General features: G+C 41.1%; 1 protein-coding gene across 1 annotated transcript in view; it reads left to right on the forward strand.

Moving 5' to 3' along the window:
* nbas (NBAS subunit of NRZ tethering complex) overlaps nucleotides 1–27357 on the forward strand; it is a 177435-nt gene that overhangs the window by 5654 nt on the left and 144424 nt on the right. The window contains exons 7-21 of the mRNA XM_072441583.1: nucleotides 412–545; nucleotides 2263–2396; nucleotides 4095–4193; nucleotides 7444–7582; nucleotides 9712–9777; nucleotides 9859–9987; nucleotides 10295–10358; nucleotides 10862–11055; nucleotides 12439–12702; nucleotides 15384–15509; nucleotides 15805–15956; nucleotides 16871–17008; nucleotides 24318–24396; nucleotides 25657–25761; nucleotides 26142–26278. Coding sequence (XP_072297684.1) covers nucleotides 412–545; nucleotides 2263–2396; nucleotides 4095–4193; nucleotides 7444–7582; nucleotides 9712–9777; nucleotides 9859–9987; nucleotides 10295–10358; nucleotides 10862–11055; nucleotides 12439–12702; nucleotides 15384–15509; nucleotides 15805–15956; nucleotides 16871–17008; nucleotides 24318–24396; nucleotides 25657–25761; nucleotides 26142–26278 — 1960 coding nt within the window. The remainder of the gene's footprint in view (nucleotides 1–411; nucleotides 546–2262; nucleotides 2397–4094; nucleotides 4194–7443; nucleotides 7583–9711; nucleotides 9778–9858; nucleotides 9988–10294; nucleotides 10359–10861; nucleotides 11056–12438; nucleotides 12703–15383; nucleotides 15510–15804; nucleotides 15957–16870; nucleotides 17009–24317; nucleotides 24397–25656; nucleotides 25762–26141; nucleotides 26279–27357) is intronic.

A 27357-nucleotide genomic window follows, 5' to 3' on the forward strand; every position in this document is an offset into this window, starting at 1 on the left:
GGTTGTTCGAATCTTGGCTCTGAAAATTACTGCATGTCCTCCCTTCTCTTATCCCCTTCTCATGCTAAACTATCCTGTCTACTAAAGCGTACAGGCCAAAAAAATCATGATTGCTGAGAGAGAGGCATTGTATGACTTGGACAGAGCAGTAAATTACTTCAAATGACATAGGAAACATGTTTGTGATGGAAAAAAAAGTACATATTTTCTGTGGGGTCGCTAAGCTTCATCGGTAGGTTTATGGATTATCAAAATAATTGTTAGCTGCAGCCGTGATCTGTTTTGAATGCGACATTGTCAAAAATAACCAATATTTTCTTCACACATTAGTTGGAAGCCACATCATAGACTCGCTTGTGTGTTTCAAAAGCAAACGTTCAAGTCTTATATATGTGTTTGTTGTTTAAAAAGTGCCCAAGGACCCGTGCCCGCAGTGGCGCCGTGTGGCCTGGAGCTATGACTGCATCCTGCTGGCCTACGCCGACAGCACTGGCACCGTGCGACTCTTCGACCTTATGGGCAGTGAGCTGTTTGTCATTCCTCCGGTAATTACTTTGTCTCACTCCAAATCTGCATGACCTTTGAAAAGAATGCAGAGATTTTTTGGTGATTCTGTGTAGTGCAACATCATTAAAGTTGGTCTTCCAAGTTATTTCTTTTAAACAGACCAGTGCAGTGTTAAGGTCAAGTTAACACTGCACTGGTCTGTTTGAAAGAAGATCTATCTGATTCAAATAATCAACAAATTTGAGCATCAGATTACACAATGTTTGTTTGTTCCTTTTTTCTTTTCTTTTGTTTTAGTGTAATTTTATTGTTGGGCGTGAAATTACTGGAAATAATTCCGGAGGACTGCATGTCTTCCTCATTTTCTTAAAGTACCGTTTGTGTATTTGAAAACATGCCAGTCAACTTAATTTAATCTAAATCGTGACAGTTTTGTGGTCTGAAAAGTGGTCTTTTTCCATGGTGTGTACTTTGTTGTCTGGTTTGCAGTGACAAACACATTTTCTATATTACATTGCAAAGATATTACTTTGGATTCTTCCCCAAGGCTGAACTTGCAGGATTGACAGACTCTGGCTTCTCAAGCTGATATTTACTGTGGCTTTTATTTATCAATTCATTATTTTCTGTAGACTCTAAAGGATATGTATATGGACAACCGCTGGGAGAAAACCGTAATTCGTCATTTAATTGTGAATTTATTCGTCCTTTTTACATACACAATTTTCAGTATGAACTCCTGTGAGCTAGTGTTCCCGTTTAGTCGATTTATCGGTGCACTTCAGCCCTTGCACTTTCCTAAAGGCGATAACTGCTTGGCCGAATATGAATTACCGGTACGAGTAACCCCTAATAGAGAAAAAACAGGACATATAAGATTTTATGTAATGTTTGATATAACTTTTGTGAAATAGGATTTTTTTTTTTTTTAATCACTTTTACATTTCTGTAGCCCACTTTCAGATGGTTCACATCAGTCTGAAGATGACTGACACCATTGTTGCTCCCATGATCCTTTGAATGTCCTCTGTCAGACACTATCTAGACCCTCTCTCACTTCATACTCCTTTAACTCCACTCGTGCACATGTCATCCATTCTGCTCTTCTTTTCGCTGCCATCAACCCCTGTTTAATTTTTCACTCGCTGCTCTCATCCTCTGTAGACCTTCCTCTTCAATCTGCCACTTTGGGTCAAATCCCTCCTCCCTTTACCAATCTCCCTCCCCCGCTGCCCTGTTTGAACCTGTTATGATCATGTTTCTATGGTGTCCATCATGACTTCCATCTCCCCTTTATCTGGCATGTCATCCCCCGCCTCTGCCCGGCTTCTTCTTGTCTCGCTCCTCCTCTGATCTGCATTCCTTTAGAGCTCTATGCCACTTTGTACATCGTCTGCTACCGCACTTACACTCCTCAGCTATACCCATTTTCTTGTTTGTTACCGTTAAGTGCACACTCTGCCAAATCACAGCTATTCCGGGTTGTATTAAAAAAATAAAAAAATAAACTAACTACTACTTAAATCCACCCCTATCACCTTGTGTCTCCTGTAGTCTCTTATATTTTTTCCCTTGGCTTCTCATGCCATTGTTTTCTTTTTTCCCACTGTTTTCTGAGGTTGCTCTGATGTATGCCTGTTGTTTGCCCTTGTACAAATCAAAAAGTGATGGATGATAATACACATTTTCATAGCTCTTCTTCTCAGCTACATCAGTCAGACATTACAGCTGACTTGTATTTATTTCTACGTTCAGGAGGTGAGTTTTCCGGGAGATTTTAGCTGTGCTGTGGCAGGCCTGATTTTCCTGGAGTACACAGCCAGTGCACAGTGGTCTGCCGAGCTGCTAGTGATCACATACAGAGGTGGACTGAAGAGCTATCTAGTGAGGTAAGATGAATCAAGCAACTGTCTTTATGAAAATGTAACAGGATTACTGTGTCCCATTAGCCAGTCATTATTGTAGCTCTAGAATCAGAATCAGAAAAGGTTTATTGCCATAGCCAATGAAAAACAATCATAAACATAGAAACTTGCTTTGGTGATTCGGTGCAACATACAGTGTTGAACAATAATAAAACAATATATAAAATAAAATGAAATGTACTGTTAAATATACAGATGTAGCGCAGAAAGTGAACAGTGAGGTGAGTGATTGATTCAATTGTAGTTTAAGTGGCAGTCCGAGTCCAGTGGCAGAGGGAAAACTCTTCTTGAAGTCCACAACTAGGACCCTGGCATAGGATCCCAGGGAGTCCAGATGCGGCAAGATGAAGTGGAGAGCCAGGTTGATGGCATCGCCTACACAGCTGTTGGCTCTTTAGACGAACTGCTGGGGGTCCAGCAGGGGGAAGGTGAAGGGCTTGAGGTGGGGTAGGCATTAAATCTAGTGATCCACAGCTTCTTGGGGACAGGGCCAATGATGGACGACTTGAAGCAGGCCTGGACATGCCATGTTTAAAAATGCCTGTGAAGACGGGGGGTCTGTTCTCCGTGTCTTAAAGTGGTGGAGGTCTGGTCCAACAGCTTTTTGGGGGTTGGATTTCTGAAAAGAATCATATGGGAAAAATAAGAATCTTAATTCACTTCATTAGTAATGACATCATTTCCTTCTGTTTCCCCATTTACCTTTGATGTACCTAGTTATATTGTTGTCAGGATTAGTAATACAGTTACCGGTATATAGTTTTGTATGCTTTAAATTTAATCAGAGGCTTATAGTAGTTCATTTCCTGGTTATAATAACTCCTTAATACCTTAAAAAAAAAGTCCTGTTTCAGGACAAAATATTATTTTAAAGTAACAAAACTTTTCATTTGATTTTCTTTTACTCTGGAGCAGCTGTCCTACTAGTTCAAACTAGTTAGCACGGTTCACTTGGACAAGTGTAAACACAAAACAGCATGCACTTAACATTACAATCGTACCACACCAGGGTTCACTTTTGCTTTCAGCTGTCAATGGAGTTCAGTGCAAAACTTTTATTTATAAGCCAACCAGCTTGTTTTATTAGCTCCCTCCAGGTCATAAGCACAGATTTTACCCAGGGCTTCTGTATTTTCTCGATTTGACCTAACCGTTTTCCTTGTACAGGAACCTCTGGCACCACATTACACACAATATTTTTTTCAGATAGAAGATTTTGAGGACTATTTCATTATGTTCTGGGTACAAAATTGTTAAATCAGAGGCGGTATCCCAAACATGTAATTATGATTGATGCTGTTACCCACACTATGTAATTGTGTAGTCCAGATTCTATCCCTTAACATTTGTCATAGCAAAAATAAAATAAAATAATTTTGATAAATTAATTGTCTGTAAAAGATATCCAAACTAATGGCATTTCATTTTCTGTACTATTTACATAGTCCACTTAAATTTGATTGCATATTTTACGATGTCACATTCAATTACAGTGTGAATTTAAATCTCCATATTATCATTATCATTATCATCATTATTATTATTATTTTCATCTTTCTCCTAAATTATTTAGCATTGTTGATTAACTGTACATGGGCGTTAATGTCTTAATTTGTTTGATATTGCCATTGTCATCTAACTGCCTTCTTCCTTTCTGCCCAGTGTTGGAACAAATCAGAACTTCCGGGAGAACCACAGCTTCAGTTTTTCTGGCCACTACTCTCATGGCATCACCTCGGTCATCTATCATCCAGGACACCGGTAAGTTTATTTGGTGCTTTTGTATCTCCCCATTTGTTTTTGTGTTTGCTTGTTTTTTGTATCTGTCTTCACTTCAGCTATATTAGAGAGTTGGTTCTTGGTAATAATATTACAAGCACTTTCATTGTTCACTATGCAGGTCTTTTCTCTTTTTGTATGGAATTACTGTGATGTTTGGATGGCAGTGTGTGCGAGTAAATTTTGTTTGTTTAGTTGGAACCTCTCAATCAGGGGGCCCAAAGTGAAGCCCACATTCGAAACGGCTCTCCTTTATTTGGCATGTAAGGGCCTGCTGAGATATAAAGGTTAAATGTTTTGATCACATTTTGCACTGAATATAGATGGAGGGGTTCAAAACCAGTCTGTCCTTTGATACACACAATAATGATTAGGGATGAGACATACGTTTTCTTAGGAGTTTTTGGTTGGATGTACATTTGAAGATATTGTAGAAATCATTAAAGTAGCTCAAAAGTTGTAAAGAATAGTGACAAGAATGGATGTCAAACACGATGTGCAATTTCTCTAGTTTAACTAAAACACCTTCTGCTCGATCCTTGTTGACATTTCTTTGCCTGATAGTTGCACTACGTTATCATACTTCAATGGGTAATACCATTTTGTACCATTTGATTGTTCATGTCAGAGGTAAATATACTTTTCCTGTGTCTCCTGTCTCTTTGAACCACTGTCGGACTTGAAATATTTCACCCACTGTGCATTAATTCACCTATGTATGTCCATGAATGACAGTAAGAGGCAGAGCATGTTCATTATATTTTATCTTTAAGTTTTGCAGATTGATTTGTGCACCTTTTCTATGAATGTAATATTTTATATCTGTACTTTTAATTGATTTAAAGCCGTTTGAGTGGACAAAGGGAGATAACGACTCTATAAACATACCAATTTACAATTAATGGTAGTGTATCGCGTCTCATTCGACACCAGAGACCAGCAGCTGGTTGATAAGCTTGTGAAAGTCTATAATATTTATAATTGTGCTATGGAGAATTATAGCTTTAGATGATGAAGGAGCACTTCTTTGTAACAACTGAACATGGATAAGATGGTCCCTTGATGGAGTGAGGCCAAAGGGCAGAAACAAATCACTTTAATGCAAATGCACTGGATTTCCCTATCGCAGCCCGGGGTGTCCTTGGCCCTCTCCGTGTAATTTCCTAAGGGCTTGATTAATTATGTCTAAACTTGCACCTGACCCTGGTGTTTTCACGGCTCTCCTCCTGACACGCTAAACAAAACCGGCACTGCCCCATGGTGGTGCTCTGGTTTGGCAGCATAATGGCTTTTGGCAGCTTCAGTCAAGTGTTTGCCAAACTGATGGATGAGATGAAACTTTAATGATTCCTGCGTGAAAAATGGGTCAGCAACAGAGAGAATGGAAGATGGGCAAGAAAGTGGAGACCTGGGACATAATATTTAGCATTATAATAACACATTAGCGCATTTTGGAGGGAGTTTCTCAGGCAGGAAGCAAGTGTTAATCAGTTATCCAGTACACAGATGGGATAGCACTTAGACAGCAGTGTTCCCAGATGTTGGGTGTTTTGATCATTTTTTTGTCATTATTACTAGATGGAGCAATTATTGTATAAGTATAAAAGTATTAACATTTCTTGACACTATTCTGTATGCGCACACATGAATCTAATAAATTACTTCTAGTGCTATCATGACATCTTTTATTCTTCTTCTTTTATTGTAACTAACTCCCAAATCTATTCACCTCTTTCAACTTTCTGGTAATAAGTGACATTTTGAGGACATTTGACCATTCAAAAGATGTGTTCAATCGTTAGTTGCTGCAGTATGGTAACCAGAAAATGTCTCAATATTTTCAGTCATACAATATTATCAATCCTTCAGAAATGATGTGTTAAAACATGTCTTTAAACGTTAAAGTTTAATTATCAGACAAATGTGAAATGTCTGTTTAATGAGTAACAAAAGTACAGAAATAACACCATATACATTTATTTGAGTTATTTGAGTTTACTTTCTTAATTTTTCAATCAATTTCTTATCGGCTCTATTAGTATTTCTTTCTTTTTTTTCCCTTTACTATAAACAATATATTCAGTATTCAAATTTTGCATATCTTGAAAACAACATTCACAATATTATACTGTATATATATATTTTTATATAGCCCACCTCTTATGGCAACAGTGCTATTTTCCATCACTCTGAAAGCTATGAATAAACCCCCAGTGAAGCTGGTTAAGCGAGCCCCACCATGATATAGTTGAGACAATTTGGGAATTTTTTAACATTTAATTCATTTTTTTGTCTACTGGACAGCATAACATTTCAAATCAAGCAAACAACAAAAAAAAATCCTTGGGCAGGCATGAGCAGAAGCTTAAGCTTTTTGTGACTGCCTTTTTTACCTTTCAAGGTGTTACATGGGTGAAAATTGTGTTTTGTGAATGTGACAATTAATGCAGTGGGTGTTGTTTCCCACACATAGTGTGGGAAACAACAGCACTGTTGCACGATGGTCTTTTATCCTTCCTGTGAAATACATTCTTACAGGACTATGGTAAACTACCTGTAATGCTTATGTTTTAAGGGTAATGTGTAGGAGCCACTCTCAAATAACAAAAACTGTACTTTGTAACAATTCCTTCACTGGATTAGATACAGATTGTCTCAAAACTGTCTTTGTGGACCAGGGCAGGGTATCCCCCACCACATGTTCAGAGTAGCACAGACTTTAACCATCTTCTCTCCTTTTTAAATAAGCTGATTTTCCGGTGGGATGACTTAATGATTGCACATCCATCTCCAAGTCCAAGAAAAATAGGTTTCTAAATCGGTCTAATTTCATATATAGAAGTCTGACTTTGCATTTTCCTCAGTATAATTTGTTCAGCAGGGGGCAGTGTTGAGCCAGAAAGCCCTGTCTCATCCACACTTCCCTGTGCTGCAGCTCACAATTGCAGTTAAGTTCTGTTTCACTGCAAAAAACAGACCTACGGGCCTCTGCGGTCACATTGTGGTATTGTCTGCGTCTTAACTGGGCTTTGCCATTAATTCCCGGCATAAACTCCTCCAACTGATGAGTAACATTTGAATTCACTTCTCCTCTAAATGGTGCCTCTACAACACGAATGGTCTATTAGCCTTGTGTGAACCCAGACTCGAAGATGACCCCACAATCACTTTCTTCAGCTGCTGATTTTCTTAATCAAATCCCACCAGACAATAATGATCTTGTGTGTTTGAGGTTGCTGCTGGTGGGGGGCTGCGAGGCCGGAGATGAGAGCGCGTCCAGAGCCCTGTGCAACGGGATCACGGCATGGAGGGCTCTGTCCGGATTTCCACATTATAAGCAAGTCACCTGCCACGAAGACGAAGTCAGCACTGTAAGCGCATACCATGATGTGTAGGGACATTCCATGAATACAAAATGGCAAAGCAGATTATTTTTCAGTTTCTGTCAATATCACAACGTTCTATATAAGTTTAATATGAACATATTTTGTCACTTGGATAAGCTCCAGTCATCCGCGACCCCTAACAGCAACAAGGGATAGAAAAAGAATGAATGAATTGAACATATTTTAGTGTGGTATAGATGATATTGACCAAAAATAAATATCTCTATAGTATCTCAATAATTAATCCAAAAGAAATGTGTTTAAAAATGTCTTAATGGAGGTTTAATTATCAGAAAAAATTAAATATCTGTAAAATATCACCCTTAAGGAAGTTTTTTTTTTAATTGGCTCTTTTTTTAGCATTTTCACTATAAATTATACATCCATCCATCTTCTGCCGCTTTATCCGGGGCCGGGTTGCGGGGGCAGCAGTCTGAGCAGGGACTCCCAGACCTCCTCTCCCCAGACACTTCCTCTAACTCCTCCGGGGGGATCCCGAGACATAGTCTCTCTAGCGTGTCCTGGGTCTTCCCCGGGGCCTCTTCCCGGTGGGACATGCCTGAAACACCTCCCGACGGAGGCGCCCAGGAGGCACCCGGAACAGATGCCCGAGCCACCTCAGCTGGCTCCTCTCGACGTGGAGGAGCAGCGGCTCTACTCCGAGCTCCCCCCGTGTGGCCGAGCTCCTCACCTTATCTCTAAGGGAGCGCCCAGCCACACGGCGGAGGAAACTCATTTCGACCGCTTGTATCCGCGATCTTGTTCTTTCGGTCACTACCCAAAGCTCATGACCATAGGTGAGGGTAGGAACGTAGACCGACCGGTAAATAGAGAGCTTTGCCTTTCGGTTCAGCTCCCTCTTCACCACAACGGTCCGATGCAGCGACTGCATCACTGCAGCCGCTGCACCGATCCGCCTGTCGATCTCACGCTCCATCCTTCCCTCACTCGTGAACAAGACTCCGAGATACTTGAACTCCTCCACTTGGGGCAAGGACTCCCCACCCACCTGGAGAGGGCAAGCCACCTTTTTCCGGTCGAGAACCATGGCCTCGGATTTGGAGGTGCTGATTCTCATCCCAGCCGCTTCACACTCGGCTGCAAACCGTCCCAGTGCATGTTGCAGGTCCGGGTTTGATGGAGCCATCAGGACAACATCGTCTGCAAACAGCAGAGATGAGATCCTGTGGTCCCCAAACCGGACACCCTCCGACCCCTGACTGCGCCTAGAAATTCTGTCCATAAAAATTATGAACAGAACCGGTGACAAAGGGCAGCCCTGGCGGAGTCCAACATGCACTGGGAACAGGTCTGACTTACTGCCGGCAATGCGAACACAGCTCCTGCTCCGGTCATACAGGGACCCGACAGCCCTGAGCAAAGGGCCCCGGACCCCGTACTCCTGGAGCACCCCCCAAAGGACACCCCGAGGGACACGGTCGAAAGCCTTCTCCAGATCCACAAAGCACATGTGGACTGGTTGGGCAAACTCCCATGAACCCTCGAGCACCCGATGGAGGGTATAGAGCTGGTCCAGTGTTCCACGACCGGGACGAAAACCACTCTGCTCCTCCTGAATCCGAGGTTCGACCATCGGTCGGATTCTCCTCTCCAGTACCTTGGAATAGACCTTACCCGGGAGGCTGAGGAGTGTGATCCCTCTGTAGTTGGAACACACCCTCCGGTCCCCCTTCTTGAACACCCCGGTCTGCCGGTCCAGAGGCACGGTCCCCGAACGCCACGCGATGTTGCAGAGACGTGTCAACCAAGACAGTCCTACAACATCCAGATACTTTAGGTACTCAGGGCGGATCTCATCCACCCCCGGAGCCCTGCCACCGAGGAGTTTGCGAACAACCTCAGTGACTTCAGCTTGGGTGATGGATGAGCCAGCCTCCGAGTCCCCGGTCTCTACTTCCTCTTCGGAAGACGTGACTGAGGGATTAAGGAGACTATAAATTATATACTCAAATTTTAGACCGTCGTGAGACAGGTTAGTTTTACCCTACTGATGATGTGTTGTTGCAATAGTAATCTCTTCTATCCTATCAATGCTGTGTGAGTTACCACAAAATTTCTTTATTATACATTATTGTTTGGAACTTTTTTGACAGAATCCGAAACGAGGATTCTTCCGGATGCCGAGTTTTAGACTGTTCTCCAGACAAGGGGACGAGATGGTACAGACCACTCTTTTCATCTCTGCTGCTTTTAAAGGACACAAGCGTTTTGGAACATAACGTGTCTATTTTTGTCTACAGGACGGTGTTTTCCGCATGAACCTCAGCCCCGATGGCACCCTGCTGGCGGTCATCCACTTCTCCGGTCGCCTCTCTCTCTGGGACGTCCCCTCTCTCCGACAGAGGGCCACGTGGAGCCAGGACCAACAGGTACAATATGACTCACAGCCATTTGTCTTTTATGCTTGGCTTATTCTACTTTCGCTGGGTGCAATGCAGTAGTTGTCCTGCGCTTCTGCATCAGATGCTTGACTGACTGCATTAATGTGGTTTACTGTAGCTCTGGCCCAGACAATAAACTATAGCTTAGGAGAGACTTACATATGTTCATGCTGCAGTGTCGGTCTGCGTTCATCACTGCTCTGAATATTATGAGGGTTGTATGAACTGGGTTTGAAAGATTATTTTTTTTCCCTTTTTAATCTCTTTTTTTTCTGATCCTCCATCGTCCCTGCAGCCAGGATTTGAGGAGATCAACCCAGAGTTGAAGACGTCGCTGGAGAGATGGAAGAAAATAAAAGGTAGTTTGGCTTAGGGGGCTGGAGAGAGTCGATGTTGTTGCTGACGCAGCGTTGCACACTGGATACAATACAAACAGCTCTGCCATGTCTGGTCCACTGAATTATACAGATATTTGGGTGTACAAGCATGAAAACATTTAGCCTCCCTTCTCTGTCCGCACTTTTCTGTATGCGTCTGGGCTGTTGCTTGTCTGCAACGGTACTATCCATTTTTTGACAGTTTCGGGCCACTTTCAATGACAACTGTGACAAGTTGAGTATGAAAAAAACACTCTTGAGTGTTATCTTGAGCACGACATGTGATAAATTCATGTTGCCCTCACGTTGTCCTCATGTGCTGATGGAGTGGGACAGCAAGTCTGCAAACTGCTCCAAAGCAAAGCGTCTGATGGATTAGAAAAAAATGGTGTAAAGTAAACACTATGGCTGTGACACATTTAAATTAAAATGTCATATTCTTTCTCTTCTGGTGCCGCTTGATCACATGTCTGTTTGTGTTTCAGATAAGGAGCAGTACTACCCACTGGTGGATGTGAGCTGGTGGAGTGATAATGTCATGATTCTGGCCCGCTGCTCTGGTTCGGTCACCGTCTCTTCAGTTAGAACTCTCCGAAACCTCTTGGGAAAATCCTGCGAGTGGTTCGAACCCTCACCAAGATTAACCACTGCGTATAATGGGGGCTTTCTCAGTCTTGAGGTAAAACTATAAAAATACCTTTCCTATGCCATTGCAGCTTTTTGGACAGCAAATCATATGGGACACTCTTGGAAGCATTTCTTGCCCTAGATTATCTGCTATTGTTCTAAAAGTGCTGCACTATTCTTCAGCTTCCTGTGGTTTTATTGTCTTTGACCCGTGAACATTTAAAATGTTTAAGAATATGAAATTAATTTGTATGCAAAGCTGTTGTTGAATTGGACTTTGTTGAATACTTACTGAATATTACAAATACAATGGTAATGATTTTATTCAGCCAAGCATTTTTAATTTTACCAGCTTGTAGTGCATTTATGGTATGGTATGGTATGTATGGCCGTATGTGTATATGGTAATCTTCAACAAAAGCTTGTGATGATGAAATGTCTGCTCCCGAGCTGTCTCCCCAGTGAGAAACTCTGATATCAAATCATCCTCTTCTTTCTTTCCAGCCTTCATTTCTTTATTTTGTATGTTATCTGATTGCAAAGAGAAAATAATATTCTTAAGCAGCCAGATGTCAGCTTTTAGGAAAGGTTTCATCAGCTGCAACAATGAGAGGTATTGAGAATTAGTTTTGAACCAGGACCTTATGTGTATGTTGTTTTGAGAGGCGTAAGAGGTGTTATGCAAGCTGCCTGATTGATAAAGGTGCTGAATGTTTTACAGGTGCTAAATGTTTCATAACCTCTGTTCTGATGCAGTGCTTTGCTGGAGGGACCAACATTTGTCTGCCGCAAGCTTACACCTAAAGAGGCTTCAACACAAAATATGAGCCAGCCTAGTGCTGCAGCTCGCAGCTGAAAAATAGCCAACTATTTTTTTTCTTCTCTAGATCAAATTGTAGATCTACTGTATAAACATGAAAAGTGTAGGAAACTTTCTGTTTGGTAGCGTGACCTTGGTTTTGTGTTGGGACTGGCTGCTGATCCAGCAGGAGTGTAGTAAATAAACAGTTTACCAGAAAAAGCAGAGCACAGATCTTCCCTCTGGTAACACGTACGGTATTAGAATTTAACTCTGGGCAGAAATTCAAGTGGTGTGACCAAAGAGACAGATAGATTTTATTTGCATTAAAGTAATATTGTCAGCCAGCTGTGGTTTATGATTAAGACCATATGTTTGCAGTATTATTCAAAAAGTATGTTGATTTAGTCTTTTTACATGTACCTGTAAACTTCCATGAGAATCTCCATCTCATACACTCCATCCATAATTCCCATACAGTTTTTAATTGTCGACAGTTTGGGTTTATACCGTTGTTTTGTAATAGCCTTTTTGAAGGGCTGTCAATTCGTTTTACATGCATTGCCTTGTGTATTTTATCGTCCAAACCTTTGGACAGTTCTCATGTCCACCTCTCGCTGTCCCGCTGTCTTGTAGTGTGAAGTGAAGCTGGCACAGAAGCGTGGGCGCCTGAATACTGTGTCCAGTGAAGACGAGGACGCTGATGATGGAGGAGATTCTGACTCAGACGACGAGAGCTCGGCCAAGGCGCGGTACTTTGGCTACATTAAACAGGGCCTGTATTATGTGACCGAGATGGAGCGCTTCGCACCACCACGCAAACGCCCATGCACTGTAATCAAGAACTACCGGCTGGTTAGCCTGAGGTCAACCACACCAGAGGAACTATACCAGAGGAAGGTAGGAGGCTGGTGTGCCACTAATGCACAATACTCTGTTTGGTACTTAAAAAGTCATAAAATATGCTCGTTAAACACATGGCCAATACTCTAGAGAAACTCCACACTTTGCTTTGAGAAATTGTCCTGCTGAGACGCCTGTTTGATCTGAACATAAGTCCGCTCAGATTATATATGTTCAATAACTTCCATTCTGTTTTTAATTAGAAGACTAGCATTGCAAGTGCTTATTTGCTTTGAAGTTAATTTAAATCTGCTTACTTCACTGCCAACATCAATGTGAAGCAGCATTTTTCATTTCTACTCAATGAGGTATATCGCACTTAGCATCAAGTACATGCACATTTTTGGCTACATCATTTCGCAGTCCTTGTCGGATGTCACATGAAACCACATGTCCACTGACTGCATTACAGTCCAATTTGCGTAATGTTCCTTTACCTTTGACTAAATAAATCCTACGCCAGCTCAGTGAACGGCTATTGTTCTGTTGGCTCGACTCCAGAAGTGCTGGGGTGTCGAAAATTAAACCAAGCAAGATGTTCAGTCTCGTTTTTAGGCTATTTCTCCGTCCCAGGAGCTTCTCAGAAATGCTAATTGCTGCGTTAGAAATATGGCCGTCGCTGCTTGCTCACGTACAAATTGCTGCAAAGACAACAACATGCTCCGTCATAAAGTACAGAGGGAGCTATCGCCGCTCCATGGTCCCAAGTTTGAGCACGGTTCATCAGTCATTTTTATGGCCCATCATCTCCAGCCTTCTTCATCATTGTCATCATCATTAGGCACCATTAGTCATCGCCATCAGTTCTAAAAGTGGAGAGGTACCCAGTCATACATCACTATTATCTTTTTGTAGCACTTGGTGTAGCCATTGTGCTTTTCCAACCGTGTTCCTCCTGTTGTTTTTCACTTCAGATGTAACATATGTAATCTGAAAGGAGTGGGCCTGCCACTGCTGTGCACATGTTGGAGCTTCTACTGGCACAATGAAGAAACCTGTGCAATATGATATACAGTGATATACATATTTTCGTTAATACAATATTCTTTCTTGAATATTAAATGTATTCTGTACACACCTCTAAAAATACTATAAATAGGAATGGCAATTTTGGTGACATTTCTTGAACATTGTTTGGCTGTGGAATTCAGTTATTTCCACAATAACTTTAATAATTGTAAAAAATACACACAATAAAACACCCATATTACACATTTGATACATTTTAGATGTGTTTTACTTTGATCTTTTAATACAAATATGATATATTTTAATGGAGTTAAAAGGCCAATATTTGCTCTCAAATGGGATAAATGGAAATTCAAAACATTTTCCAAATCGAATCAACGATGATTTGCGCGACAACAAATGAAAAGCTGTGTAGATCTGCAAACTCTGTTATTTGCTTAACTAAGCCCCATTACTTTTCATTTAGTTTTTAGAGGCTATGACCTAGCCTGCTGCTGCAATTGTATCAGCCAAATCAATGAGATAAGGAAGCATTTTGTCCTCTTACATGGACATTGACAGTGGACTTTTCTTATCAAACTCGAGGAAGTCTGGTTAAAGTGACTGAACTCCAACACAGAGATGGTGATCTTCACTTATCTACCCTGCATTTTATCTACACATTACTTACTGACTTAAAACAACAACTTTTTTGGTTTAGCTAATTATAACATACGATAAGGTAAAAACACTTGGCTAGATCATGATTTATCACGAGTCATGTACATTTAGTATCTTTATCCTGACTTAAAGGTGGTATGGACGATTTTTTTCAGCAAATTTTTTATCATATTTCCTCGTGGCGTGGATAAATCATTTGTCCTGCCACGTATCAATCATAAAACGCACCTACCGCTCACCTGCAGCCGCGTCAGGCTCGTCCCCACGTTTCCGCGTGCCTAAGCGCATGGATCTATCATAATATAGTTCCCTCAGTGTACGGGGCAAAATGAAGACGGAGAAAGACAGTTCGAGCTGACGCAGAAGTGGACAAAAATCTACGGGAGTAATTATTAAGTAATTGGCTCTCTCTGAGTTTACCGGGACAAACCAATAGGTCTGGTTCGGAAAAGTAAATAAAGTGACTCACAATGTGTCAAAACCCCTAAAAAATGACAGCGTAACGATACAATTTTTATCGCCATATTTCACAGCCCCGATATATCTTTAATCATTATAAGATAACCTTTATTTGTCCTACAATGGGGGAAATTACAGTGTTGCAACATAGGCACAGAAGTATAATACTAAAAACAGATAACTTAGAAATAACTCTTATAATCTTTATAATAATAACTTATTTACAGCTGTTATATGGATAGAAAATATTGCACCAGGATGATTGACATTATGTCACAGTATTGCATATGAGTAAAACAGTATTGCACATGAATTATAAAAAGCTAAATGACACATTTTCAGGACTCTTTTATACACTTGATATTAACCATTACATTTTTTACTCAACCCTGTTAAATGTAGATTCTCATTTTCGCTGCTAATAATTGATTGCGGGAAAAGTCCTCTTGAACATGAAACGCCTCTGGTGGTAAATTGAATGATATATATTTTTTTCTTTTAAACCAAAACATTAAACATCAGTACTACAGTAGGTACAGTAGTTTCATAATTGTAACATTATACTAACTCGTCCCTGTATTTATCCACAGATAGACAATGAAGAATATGGGGAGGCCCTATCTCTAGCCCACGCTTACAATCTGGACTCTGACCTTGTGTACCAGAGACAGTGGAGAAAGAGCACCGTGAGCATCGCCTCCATTCAAGATTATCTGGTAAGAGATTGAGCCAAAATTGAGAAATGTATGTCAGGAAATGAAAAGAATATAATAAGAGGGGAGGGTATAGATGTAGATAGAAAAATGCTATTAAAGTCAAGGTGTTTATCTGCGTATAGTAGCTGCAGAAATAGAGTAGAGCCGAGTGGGTGTTGCAATCCCCCCTACTCTTATTTCACGCATCATTTTTACCAATTTGTTGCGAATTTACACACTCTCCTCGTCCTAATTCTTTATCTCATTTTGTCCCCATCATTCTGACTGAACTCGATCCCATTCGCGTCGCCCCCAGAGTAAAATCCGAAAGCGCTCCTGGGTGCTGCACGAGTGTGTGGAGCGAGTCCCGGAGAACGTGGACGCGGCCAAAGAGCTGCTCATGTACGGCCTCAAAGGGACGGACCTGGAGGCGCTGGTGGCCATTGGGAACAGGGAAGATGAAGGCAGGTGAGAGGAACAGGGAAATGCAGAGCTTCAACTGTCTCGAAATGTTGTTGGAGTTTTAACTATTTGGAAAAATAAAGTTCACAGTGTGTATTTTGAGCATGTCCTGGAGCATTTACACTTACTTGACAGCGCACTAAATAAAGAACTGTTAAACTGCCTTTCCAAACTTTCAGAACAAAATATTTGTTAAGGTATAAATTACAGCTTGAAAGATCTAAACAAATGTAAAAACTTCTGATTTGTTCTTTTGAGATTAAAGGCGCAATGGACGATTTTTCGGCGATTTAAGAACGCAGGCGGAAGTGCGCATGCGCACTCCCCCGTGCGGACTGATACAACACACACGTGCGTTTGTTTATTAGCGCGACGGATCGCATCACATCTCTCGTCTCCCGTAGATTTCCGTCTTCTTCTGAGTCAGCTTGAACAGTCTTTCTCCGTCTTCATTTTGTCCCGTACACTGAGGGAACTATTATGATAGATCAATGCGTTTAGACACGGCAAACGTGCTGCTCTCAGGGGATGAGCCCGCACGCGGCTGCAGGTGAGCGGTAGGTGAGTTTTATGATTGATACGTGGCAGGACTAATCGGCAGTCCACGCCACGAGGAAATGAGACTCAGATTTGGGCCAAAAAAATTGTCCATTTAACCTTTAACATTGCCCAAGCCCTATACTTGGATATGTGAATATTTTTTAAAGGTGCACTTTGCAACTTGTCTGGTTGGTCTTAAACAACTGAAAGTGAGAGACTAAAGATATCAGCATTTGACCAGTATTGGAATTTATTTCGAACCAGAGCACATGAGAGATCCTGAAATTAAACCGTTAATGGGGATGTTATGCTCATTTTTTTGTAACTCCTTGTGCAATCTTATAAGAAACAAAGGTAAAGCTGTGTGTTCTGTTTTGAAGGTTTATCATGCCAGGTGATGTTGACCTTGATGACCTCCCCTATGACGATCTATTGCCTGAGGACGAGGAGGGGGATATCAAAAAGGAAAAAGAAAACAAGAAGAGACAAGAGCTGCTGGACAGAGTGGATTTCAGCAGGTAACACGGCAAGCTTTCTTGCTTCCCAACGTGGACAGCTGGGGTCAAAACGGGTAAAGTTACTGCTAAATCTGGAGAAAAGACAAGACTCAGTAGAAGTGCTTACACTTCAGCTTCGGTTCAGCTCTGACCCCAGTTGAATAGTTTTTCTTTACCCGAGTTTCTTCTCCATTCTTTCAAAATGAGTTGAAGGCATAAGACAATAATATATTCCAGGCAGCTCTTCCTTTTGACTTGTGGAGTAGTTAAGTAGGTGGAAAAATCTCACTGAGGTTTCCCTCTTGCTTACCCATTTGATTTGGCTTCTCTGCAGACTGTTACTTACTCTTCTGAGAGCCTCATTTCCCTACCGAGAACTGTAATGATGGACCAAGCTGCTACTTTTGCAGATATTGCAATGGCATGGTATTTAACTTGTAGATGGGAAGAACATAGAGAAAAAGAGCTGGTAGGTTTCACACTGATTGTTTGATTAGGTTGTGGCCTCTTGGAGGGGATCATAAAGGCAGAGACATTAATGAACACACGGGAGAGAGAACAGGGGAGCACAGTGGTGCAGATTAGTGGGTAATCTGCTGAAGGTAATTTATGCCTTTGTTGTGTAGTGCCGAGGGAGAGACTAATGAAAAACCCTTTAGTGATCACTAATCACCTCTCATACCCGCACTCTCAGGCACACGTGCTTGGACAATTTGAGCTACTTTGAATGCATTTGAATGACCAAAGGATTGTATTGGGCATCTCGACTGAGACTACAAATTAACAGTAGACCTTTAACTTTAATTTTTGCTTCCATTGCCTTCCAAACCGTTAATTTTTCAAATATGGTGTCCTATCCTCAGTAAATCATCAGGCATTCCACTGCACATTTCGGATAATTAAAAATACCTGGCAGAAGGAATATTTTACCAACATTTTAGAAACCATCATATCAAATCATCTTTTTTAAAATACAAGTAATTACATTCCTCTATCTCAGAGATGGCCATTTGTACAGTAAACGTGCCTCACAACGTGTCTTTGGCAAATGCGTGGGCACCCTCTCTGATGGATCTAACTGTGTCGCCTTGAGGCTGCGCGGACGAGCCTTTGCGACAGATAATAATTCTCTTAATTTCTTTTTAACTGCGCCGCCATTACAGAAACATTTTGGTATCGATCATTTCAGCTGCTCCGTCACTGTGTGTAGATAAGAGCTGGATTTAACTACCAACTGCCGCCATCATCATCAATACTTTTGTCCTTTTACATGCTCCAATGGGGGAGATTCTGTAATATCTCCCTGTATCTCTATAAATACTGATGCACTGGGCATTATCCTTTAAGTAAGTCATCATAAAACCACTGATCTAATCCTATTCTAATACATAAAGTAAATACAATCTTACACATGTCATTCTATTTTTACCCTTATGTAGGAGTGTTTATAGCAGTAGTTGTTGTTGGATTACAATTAGTCTTAAAGTAGTAGGTGTAGTAACGGTACAAAGTTGTAGTCATTGTAGAGTGGAATGATGGGATTTGTTGTAGTTAATGTAAATAAGTAATTAGCTGTTATGACTGCAATTGCTTGATTAGTCTATCTATTTCTAGTAATTTTGTTTTAGCTTTCTGCCAATCGCTTTCCTTTTTCAAAATCGTATACACTGTACATAGTTTTGGCTTCAAGGTCCAGCTTTTTCATGTTAATTCACAGCTGCCATATTTTTCTTTGTAAGTCATTTTGTGTCTGGAGCCGATGTTTCCCTATAGGCAGCGTCGTGCAGCGCCACATAAAACGCCATGTCACACATAATAATGTACTATCTCCAAGCAGTGGTTATTGCCGTTTTATCCGTCACTGTGCAGTTTAGGGTTGTTTGTCTTGAGCTTTCACACTTTGGCCATTTCCAGGCAGTTTGTTTTGCACACACAGACATATAACTGCGTACAAATAAAAGTATGATTTTCACACTTACAAGATCGGTAACTCTGCCATACATCAACTCTGAACACAGCACAAAAATAATAACTTTACTTCTCAATGCCTGATAGATGGACTCAAATCAGTGTTTTAATTCATTCTAGTATTAATAAAAAAAACAATTGTTGACTCCGATACTAAGTGATACTACAACTACGGTAGTATAAAAACTGTATACTCAGAATCAGAAAAAGGTTTATTGCCATTTGTCGATAAACATAAAATTCACAGACATAGGAACTTGTCCTGGTGGTTCGGTGCAACTCAGACGACAAACACTCTATACAAAATAGGAACACTTTATACAAAAAACAGCATGATATGTACATAATAAATATAAGGTTATGTAGTGCAAATAGGAGTGCAAATAGAAGTGGAAGTGAGCAGTGCAGTGAGTGCAAGGTGCTTAGGCAGTGTTCATGTTCATGAGTCCACCAGCAGAGGGAAAGAAACTGTACTTGTGACGGGAGGTTCTGTTCCGGATGGACCGTAGTATCCTGCCTGAGGGGAGTGGTTCAAATAGTCCGTGACCAGGGTGAGAAGGGCCGGCTGTGATCCAACCTGCACGTCTCAGGGCCCTGGAAACGTACAGGTCCTGCAGAGATGGAAGTTTGCGGCCGATCACCTTCTCAGCAGAGCGCACAATGCACTGTAGTCGCTGTTTGTCCCTGGCTGTGGCTCCAGCGTACCACACGGTGATGGAGGAGGTCAGAATGGACTAAATGATGGCCGTGTAAAACTGCACCATCATCTCTGCTGACAGATTGGTTTTCCTCAGCTGCCGCAGGAAGTACATCCTCTGCTAGGCCTTCCCGGTGAGAGCTGGTGGTGAGCTCCCACTTGAGGTCCCGGGTGATGATGGTGCCAAGAAAGCGGAGGGAGTCCAAAGTGGTGATGGGGGAGTCTGAGATGGTGAGGGGGGGCTGGGGGGCTGTGACTTTCCTGAAGTCCCCGATCATCTCCACTGTTTTCTGGACGTTGAACACCAGGTTGTTACTGCTGCACCAGGACACCAGCCGGTCCACCTCCCTCCTGTAGGTAGACTCATCTCCGCCCGAGATGAGCCCGATGAGGGTGGTGTCGTCCGCAAACTTGATCAGTTTTACGGAGTCATGGCTGGAGGTGCAGCAGTTTGTATACAGGGAGAAGAGCAGGAGAGAAAGTACACAGCCCTGTGGAGCTCCTGTGCTGATGGACCGCATTTCTGAGACATTCTTCCCCAGCCGCACGCACTGCCTCCGATGCCTCATTTGAACAAGTATCGATGCTGAAACAATCACTTAAATAGGACAAATTTGGACATTTCCAGAATAGGTTTAGAAAGGTATTGAGCTTTAGCAGAAGAACTACTACTTTATTATTTTGTTTTACATTCTATACATTCTAATAGTGCTTTTTTTTCATTGTGGTATCAAAATTGTTATTGAGCCGTTTCTTTAGTATTGAAATTGAGTTTGAAATGTTAGTTATTATGGACGCCTTGTATTTGTAGTTTAGTAGTAGTAGAATTTTTTTCCCAACAATTACAATCTCCATTTGGTGTAGTCTCTATTAACACCTCCCTGGAGTCATGCCATGTCCCAGCCTGCTTCAAATCAAGTTGGATCACTGAACTTAATGACTACAGACCTGTGGCGCTGATGACTGTAGTAATTTTAGCGCCTGGTCTTGCCCACCACAAGCCCTTCACCTCCACCCTGCTGGACCCCCTGCAGTTCGCCTAAAGAGCCAACAGGTCTGTAGACGACGCCGTCAACCTGGCACTCCACTTCATCTTGCCGCATCTGGACTCCCTGGGATCCTACGCCAGGATCCTGTTTGTGGACTTCAGCTCTGCATTCAACACCATCCTCCCCGCTCTGCTCCAGGACAAGTTCTCCCAGCTCAACATACCTGACTTCACCTGCAGGTGGATGACTGACTTCCTGATGAATCGGAGGCAGTGCGTGCGGCTGGGAAAGAATGTCTCAGACATTCGGACTACCAGCACAGGACTTCCACAGGGCTTTGTACTTTCTCTCCTGCTCTTCTCCCTGTACACAAACTGCTGCACCTCCAGCCACAACTCGCCACCCTCATCCGACTCATCTCGGATAGGGAAAAGTCCATCTATAGGAGGTAGGTGAACCGGTGTCCTGGTGCAGCGGTAACAACCTGGAATTCAATGCCCAGAAGACAGTGGAAATGATTGTGGACTTCAGGAAATCCACAGCCCCCTTGCCCTCCCTCACCATCACAGACTCCCCCATCACCACTGTAGTCTCCTTCCGCTTCCTTGGCACCACAATCACCCAGGACCTCAAGTGGGAGCCCACCATCAGCTCCGTCATCAAGAAGGTCCAACAGAGGATGTACTTCCTGTGGCAGCTGAGAAAAGCCAAGCTGCCAGTGCAGATGATGATACAGTTTTACACGGCCAACATTTTGTCCATCCTCACCTCCTCCATCACTGTGTGGTACGCTGGAGCCACAGCCAGGGACAAACAGAGACTATAGCGCATTGTGCGCTCTGCTGACAAGGTGATTGGCTGCAGACTCTGCAGGAACACAGACTATTTAACCACTCCCCTCAGGCAGGAGGCTACGGTCCATCCGGACCAGAACCTCCCATCACAAGAACAGTTTCTTTCCCCCTGCCATTGGACTCATGAACACTTCTTAACACCTGTCACTTTTGATTGACCGGTAGGTTGTTTTATTGTTCATTGTTTATGTTACACAGAATCACCAAAGCAAGTTCCTATGTTTGTGAATTCTGTTCATTGGCAATGGCAATAAACCTTTTCTGATTCTGATTCTGTTTAATTGGTTAAATTTCCTATGTGATATTTGTATGATTAAAATATAATCGTGTATACAACGTATTGATTTCACATAGTCTTACAACGAAATGCATACAAACAGCAGCAGTGTTTTTATGTGTGTTTTCTGTTTAGTGGCTGTAACATTCATGATTTCTTTCACAAAATAGGTCAGTATTAATAGTGCAAACCTTTTATACAAGTCTCCTTAGTCCTTCTCTGTGTTTTTGCAAAGAGTCATTTGTATGTGTTGGACTGCACACTTTATGCTGTATCTCCAGTGGACTTCAGGAACAAGATTTTCTATTTAATGGTAAAGCAGATGTGGACCGGAATGGAAAATTGTGTGTCTTTTCAATTGAAGGTTTTATCAAGTGGCTCTGAACCTATAAATTACCATTTAGATTGATGTTTTGGATTGGAGGATTTCTGATGAAGTAGTTGTTATGAAAGATATACAAAATTCACTTGTTATACGCGCTTACAATGTCTGTTAGAATTTAAGTTGACAATGCTGTATCAGTAGAGTTTTGGTGATCATTGGTAATTATCAACTTTTTTATTTGTTTAGGTTCACAGCATAATCCTCCTGTTAGTAAGAGCATGTGGTTTGGAGCACAGTTCAGACTTTAGTGGAAGAAATTTGACTGCTTCTTGTTGCAGTGATGGAAGTTGTTTATATTCTGAAAGGTAATATTGAAAGCCTCTCTGTCTTTGAAAATAAAAACTGAACAGAATCAAACTTTTGATCAACTTTTAGCTCTCTTCTGACTCCTTTCATCAAATGCAAGTCCTACATATTCTGTGCTGAATAAATTAATTTAGCTTCATATTGCTTAAGATAAAAGGTGCAAAAATAATCAAATTTAAATTGCACTGAACCACTTAACTTTAACTTAACTTAACTAAAGCAGTGCATGTTATGATTTTAGCAGCCAGGTCCTTGCACATTTTGAATTATATATTGGAAGTTATACAGTTGAGTTTCTTGGAGATTGAATAATAGTTATTGCATTAAATTGTACAATTACATTAGAAGTGAGAATGGCAGACACACAAAATCAGTGCAATATGAGAAGATTATACAATATATAATATATATAATACATATTTTAGCAATGATAGTCCATTGAGACATTGCATAATTTATTCAATTCAAAACACGATCCAGTCACAGAGCACAAATTATTTCAGTATTTTAAAATCCCTGAGACCAACTTCTTTTGGACAGTTTTTCCTAACCATTTTGTTTGTATTAAAACTTCATGATTAAGCCGTCACACAATCCCCAAGTGGACAGCGAACGGGAAGAAAGCGCTCACGTTGCATCTCCTCTTATCTGCCCCCTTCCCGGCTCCAAACCCACTCCTCTTCCTTTACTCTGAAGAGGCACAGCAAAGCAATAATTACCACCAGTGCCAGTGCTAAGGCGGTGCTCTTTGATGTGCCTGTGAGTATGTTGAGCCAGTGTTAATCTGTGGTTAGTCTGTGTAGTGGAGCCTCGATAAAGCCTGATGCTGCGCTCTGTAATGAGGGATTAGGGATTAAGACGGCAGTCAAGGGTCATCTCCCCAGGTGCCACGCTGCGGTTGATCTTGGACCTGTCTGGAGGAGTTCCATCCTGCCACTCTATCTCCAGTTTATGTTTTGTTCTGAAAAACAACGTATTGACATAGTCTTATTTTGATTATCGGTATCATTATGTGGACCAGTCTAACTCTAAAACCCTTACAGAAAGACCATTTTATAACAAAGCAAGCAGCATTATTTAATCAAAATGTTAAAAAAGATCTGATTTTCATCAATATTACACTTTATACGAACCTTTATACAAACCTAATTATCATTTAATCATTATTTAATTACTACTAAAACTTCCAATTATTCATGAGGTTCAGAGTGATGAAAAAGTGGTGATGTTGCCTTATCATATGAATGGCCAATAGTCCTCAAAATGGCATCAATAATCGTAAAAAGTCTCGACCGAAACCCCTGAATATTTATTGTTTTTGCTTGTCCGTAGTACAGTGACTGAATGGCCTGGTCTGTAACATAATGTATTATTATATGACCATAGAAATCAATTAAAAATGAATAATCATAGCTACGTTAATATGTCATGTAACTTTATTCCAATTATAGACTAAATCCTACTTTTAAACTATACAGGCATCATATTGAATTGTCCGCCGTTCCCGGTTATTGCAGTTTGTTTACAACCATGATGAAATGAGTTTGAAAATGGTTTGGATTCTCGAGGGCGGTCGCTCGCCTCATTGACAGCCTGCGTGCCATACATAACACCTGAAGGGCCCGTGTGGTCGTAAGGTCTTGATTTGTGGTCCATAGAAAATGATTAGGAGGCTGCGGTGTGCCTTGTTGTCCCCTGGCCCAGCTGTTGTTATATACTGGTGGTCCCCGTGGGCATTTGGAGGAAGTCAGTTTGCAGATAATTTAGAGCTGTACTATGGGCTTTTGTCAATACACGGCGCGATTTACAATTTTGCTTTCAGAATATGTCACGTGGAACTTTTCTTTGTGCTAGGCTGACCTTGGAGCAGAAGGAGCTGTGCCGAAGCCGTTTGAAATTACTCTGCTACCTGGATCGGCTTGCCACGTACGAGGTAAATTGATTGAAAAATATGTGAAATCTGAAACCTTGAAAATAAAGACAGTGTATGGCGGTTTCAGCCAAATTGGTCTAGCACTTTGATATAGCACTTTTTTACAACAACAGTGTTAGAATTAAGAAACAGTGGAGCTACTCTGGTTATGGTTATTTACACTGAATAGGAATTGTATTGTGGCACATTTATCAGCACCGACATGGACCTTTTCAACAATTACATCCAATTTTGCACTGCGCTTGCTTTAACAGAAGTGCTTGTGTTGACTATGAAAAAATGGCAAATGCATCTTTATGAAAAGCTCCTGATGCGTTAGCCGTATAACAGAGAATGTAATTTAAATGCCATTAAGTTATTGTTGTTTATTCCATTTGCCGTGTAATTCACTCTCCTTTTAATATTTAATCGTCCCAAAGCGTCCAAAGACACTCTCTTATCCACGGATCTGCTCTAAAATATTAAACAATGGCAGGATTTATTAAGGAGAAAGTGGTATATAATTGACAAAAGTAATGGTTTGGTCATGAGCCACTAATGGGCCGTATTGCATCAGGGCGACTGCAGAACTGATTGATTCACGCTCCAAAAGTGCAGCTTTTACCACTGCATTTCGGATTCCACCTATGTTAACGACAACACCCATCCATGATGAATCACTGACGGCAGAGGACCTTACATCTCCCCTTGGCTCAAGTGGAAAGATGAGATTTTGAAAAGCAGCAAGATATTCAGACGCGCACAAGAATGACGTTCCCTTCCTTATTCGGACATTGTCATGGTAACTGCGGCTCTCGTCAAATCTCCTCTTGCCCCAATCCATTTTCTCCAGCTGTCTATGAATATGATGTTAAGGTTTTTATCATCCCGACTCTGGGTCTGGCCATGTCTGCATATGGCCCATTCAGAGCTCCCTCTATCAGGGGAACAAATGGTCCAGCCGGCCCAAACACAAAGATGCCCAGACATACACTTGGAATAAAATGTTAATGTTTAATTTTCTTCTCGACACATAAATCCCCCTAAGGCAGAAGACCAAGACACCATTCAGACTTTAGCACACATTGCATCGTCCATAGTTAAATAGCCCCTCTGTTGACTTCCCCTCTTTTTACATTTGCAGTCACATCTAAGGCTCACCTCTTTCCTCTCATCTTTTAGTTTTACTTTCCAAACCACGGTATTTTCTTAAAGAGGATTACTTTGCTCCTTTAACAAATTCCCTTTCATGAATTCAACTCTTTCTTGTTCCCGTTTTAGGAGATTCTTGGCGGGCCCCACGCAGCCGAGCAGAAATACGACGCAGAGTTCTTCAAGAAGTTCAGAAGTCAAAATATTGTGCTGTCTGCAAGGGACTATGCTCAGGTAAACTGTCTTTACCTTGACCATCTTTGTAATTCAGGGATGCCCCAAGGTTACACTTGTCACTATTACTTTTTCTTTTAGATAACTTTGGTATAACATATTTTGAAAATTTGGTCAATATTAGAGGTATCAAAAGGGGAACATTATTTTAACCAAGTAGTGCCTTAAGAAATACTGAAATATTTGTTTTTGTATTTTTAATGAAATGTTACGAAGCGCACGTATACAGGAACAAATGTTTGTGTTCAAAACTTTAATTGTGGCATCGAGAGACTTGTCTAATTTATTGCATGTTTAGGTGCAGTTTAAACTTTCAGAATCAGTCAAATGAAAGTTGAGAAGATTGTAGTTGCTCAAATCATTGATTCCTCTTCCTACAGGAGAGTAATGTACAGGCCCTGGATATTCTTTTCACGTACCACGGAGCAGAACTTCTTCAGCATCGCCTCACCGTCCTCTGTAACTTCCCTGAAACGACTTCTCCACACGAGTATATCATCCTGCTGCCTGAAGCCATGTGAGTCTCATCTGCTTTTAACGTTGTTATTTTCACCTCTACCAACTGAACTTAACTGTATGATTCCCACATTCTTCTGATTTTGTGGGTTTAGTATTGATTTATTAATGCACTTGTAGCCATTGGATAACTGTAGTATTTGTAGTGCTATTTTCCTTTGGTCAGGCAATAATATTTTACATGATGTGACTTACAAGAAAATTAAGTCTAAAAGTCTAAATATTAAATTCAGTAGTTCAGAGTTTAGCACACCTGTCTTTCACCAACTTGGTTATAGAACCGTCAGACCACCACAAGTAACTATAGTTGCTGAGATTTTTCTTTAGCACTTGTAAACTTCATAGACAAAGAGAAAGAAGATAAGTAAATGAATAAATTAATTAAGTGATGTCGTAATCTCAACTAGTATAGTGTAATATGTATTTAACATAAATTCACCCAGGTAGGTCGATTAAGAACAATTATCTTTTACGAGGACCAGGTCAAGAGGCAGCAGCACAAGAGCGACATACAATACAAAAAAAACATACAGCATCAGCCTCTTTCACACAATAATGCATTCTTTGGGTGTGATTTTAAGAGTGAAAATTCAGTCCCTTATTTGAAAATATGAGAAAAACGTAATACTGGAAGTATTCCTCCCTATCTTTGTAAAAACAGCCTTCAGACACATTTCATGTGTGCCTTGAACATGATGGTGAGAAACAACTATGAGTGCACTATGGTCTCCAAATGTCAGAACTTTTGGGAAAATCTGGAAAAGGGCAAAGAGAAGTGTGACCGAGGAGACCAAACATATAGCTTGGTAATGACTTTCAAGTTTCGAGAAGTGTAAAGTTACTAAAGGGGACGAGGGTTAGAGTTTGAGTAGGGCTGTGCAATGAATGTAATTACAATTTAATTAATTGAAGTCTACAGCTAAAAGTATGTTGTTTTCAGCAGCTTTCCAAATATAATGTACTGTTTTATATTTTGTTGTGTGTTAGTTGACTGCAGTGTAATGTTGCTTTGAACATATATTAACCTTTTATTAAGCCATGATTTTTTTGTGTGACTAAAATAGTGATATTGCAGGTTGC

Source organism: Eucyclogobius newberryi, unplaced genomic scaffold, assembly GCF_026437365.1.
Source record: "Eucyclogobius newberryi isolate DKJ021-1_F unplaced genomic scaffold, fEucNew1.0.hap1 SCAF_1, whole genome shotgun sequence".
Taxonomy (NCBI): domain Eukaryota; kingdom Metazoa; phylum Chordata; class Actinopteri; order Gobiiformes; family Gobiidae; genus Eucyclogobius; species Eucyclogobius newberryi.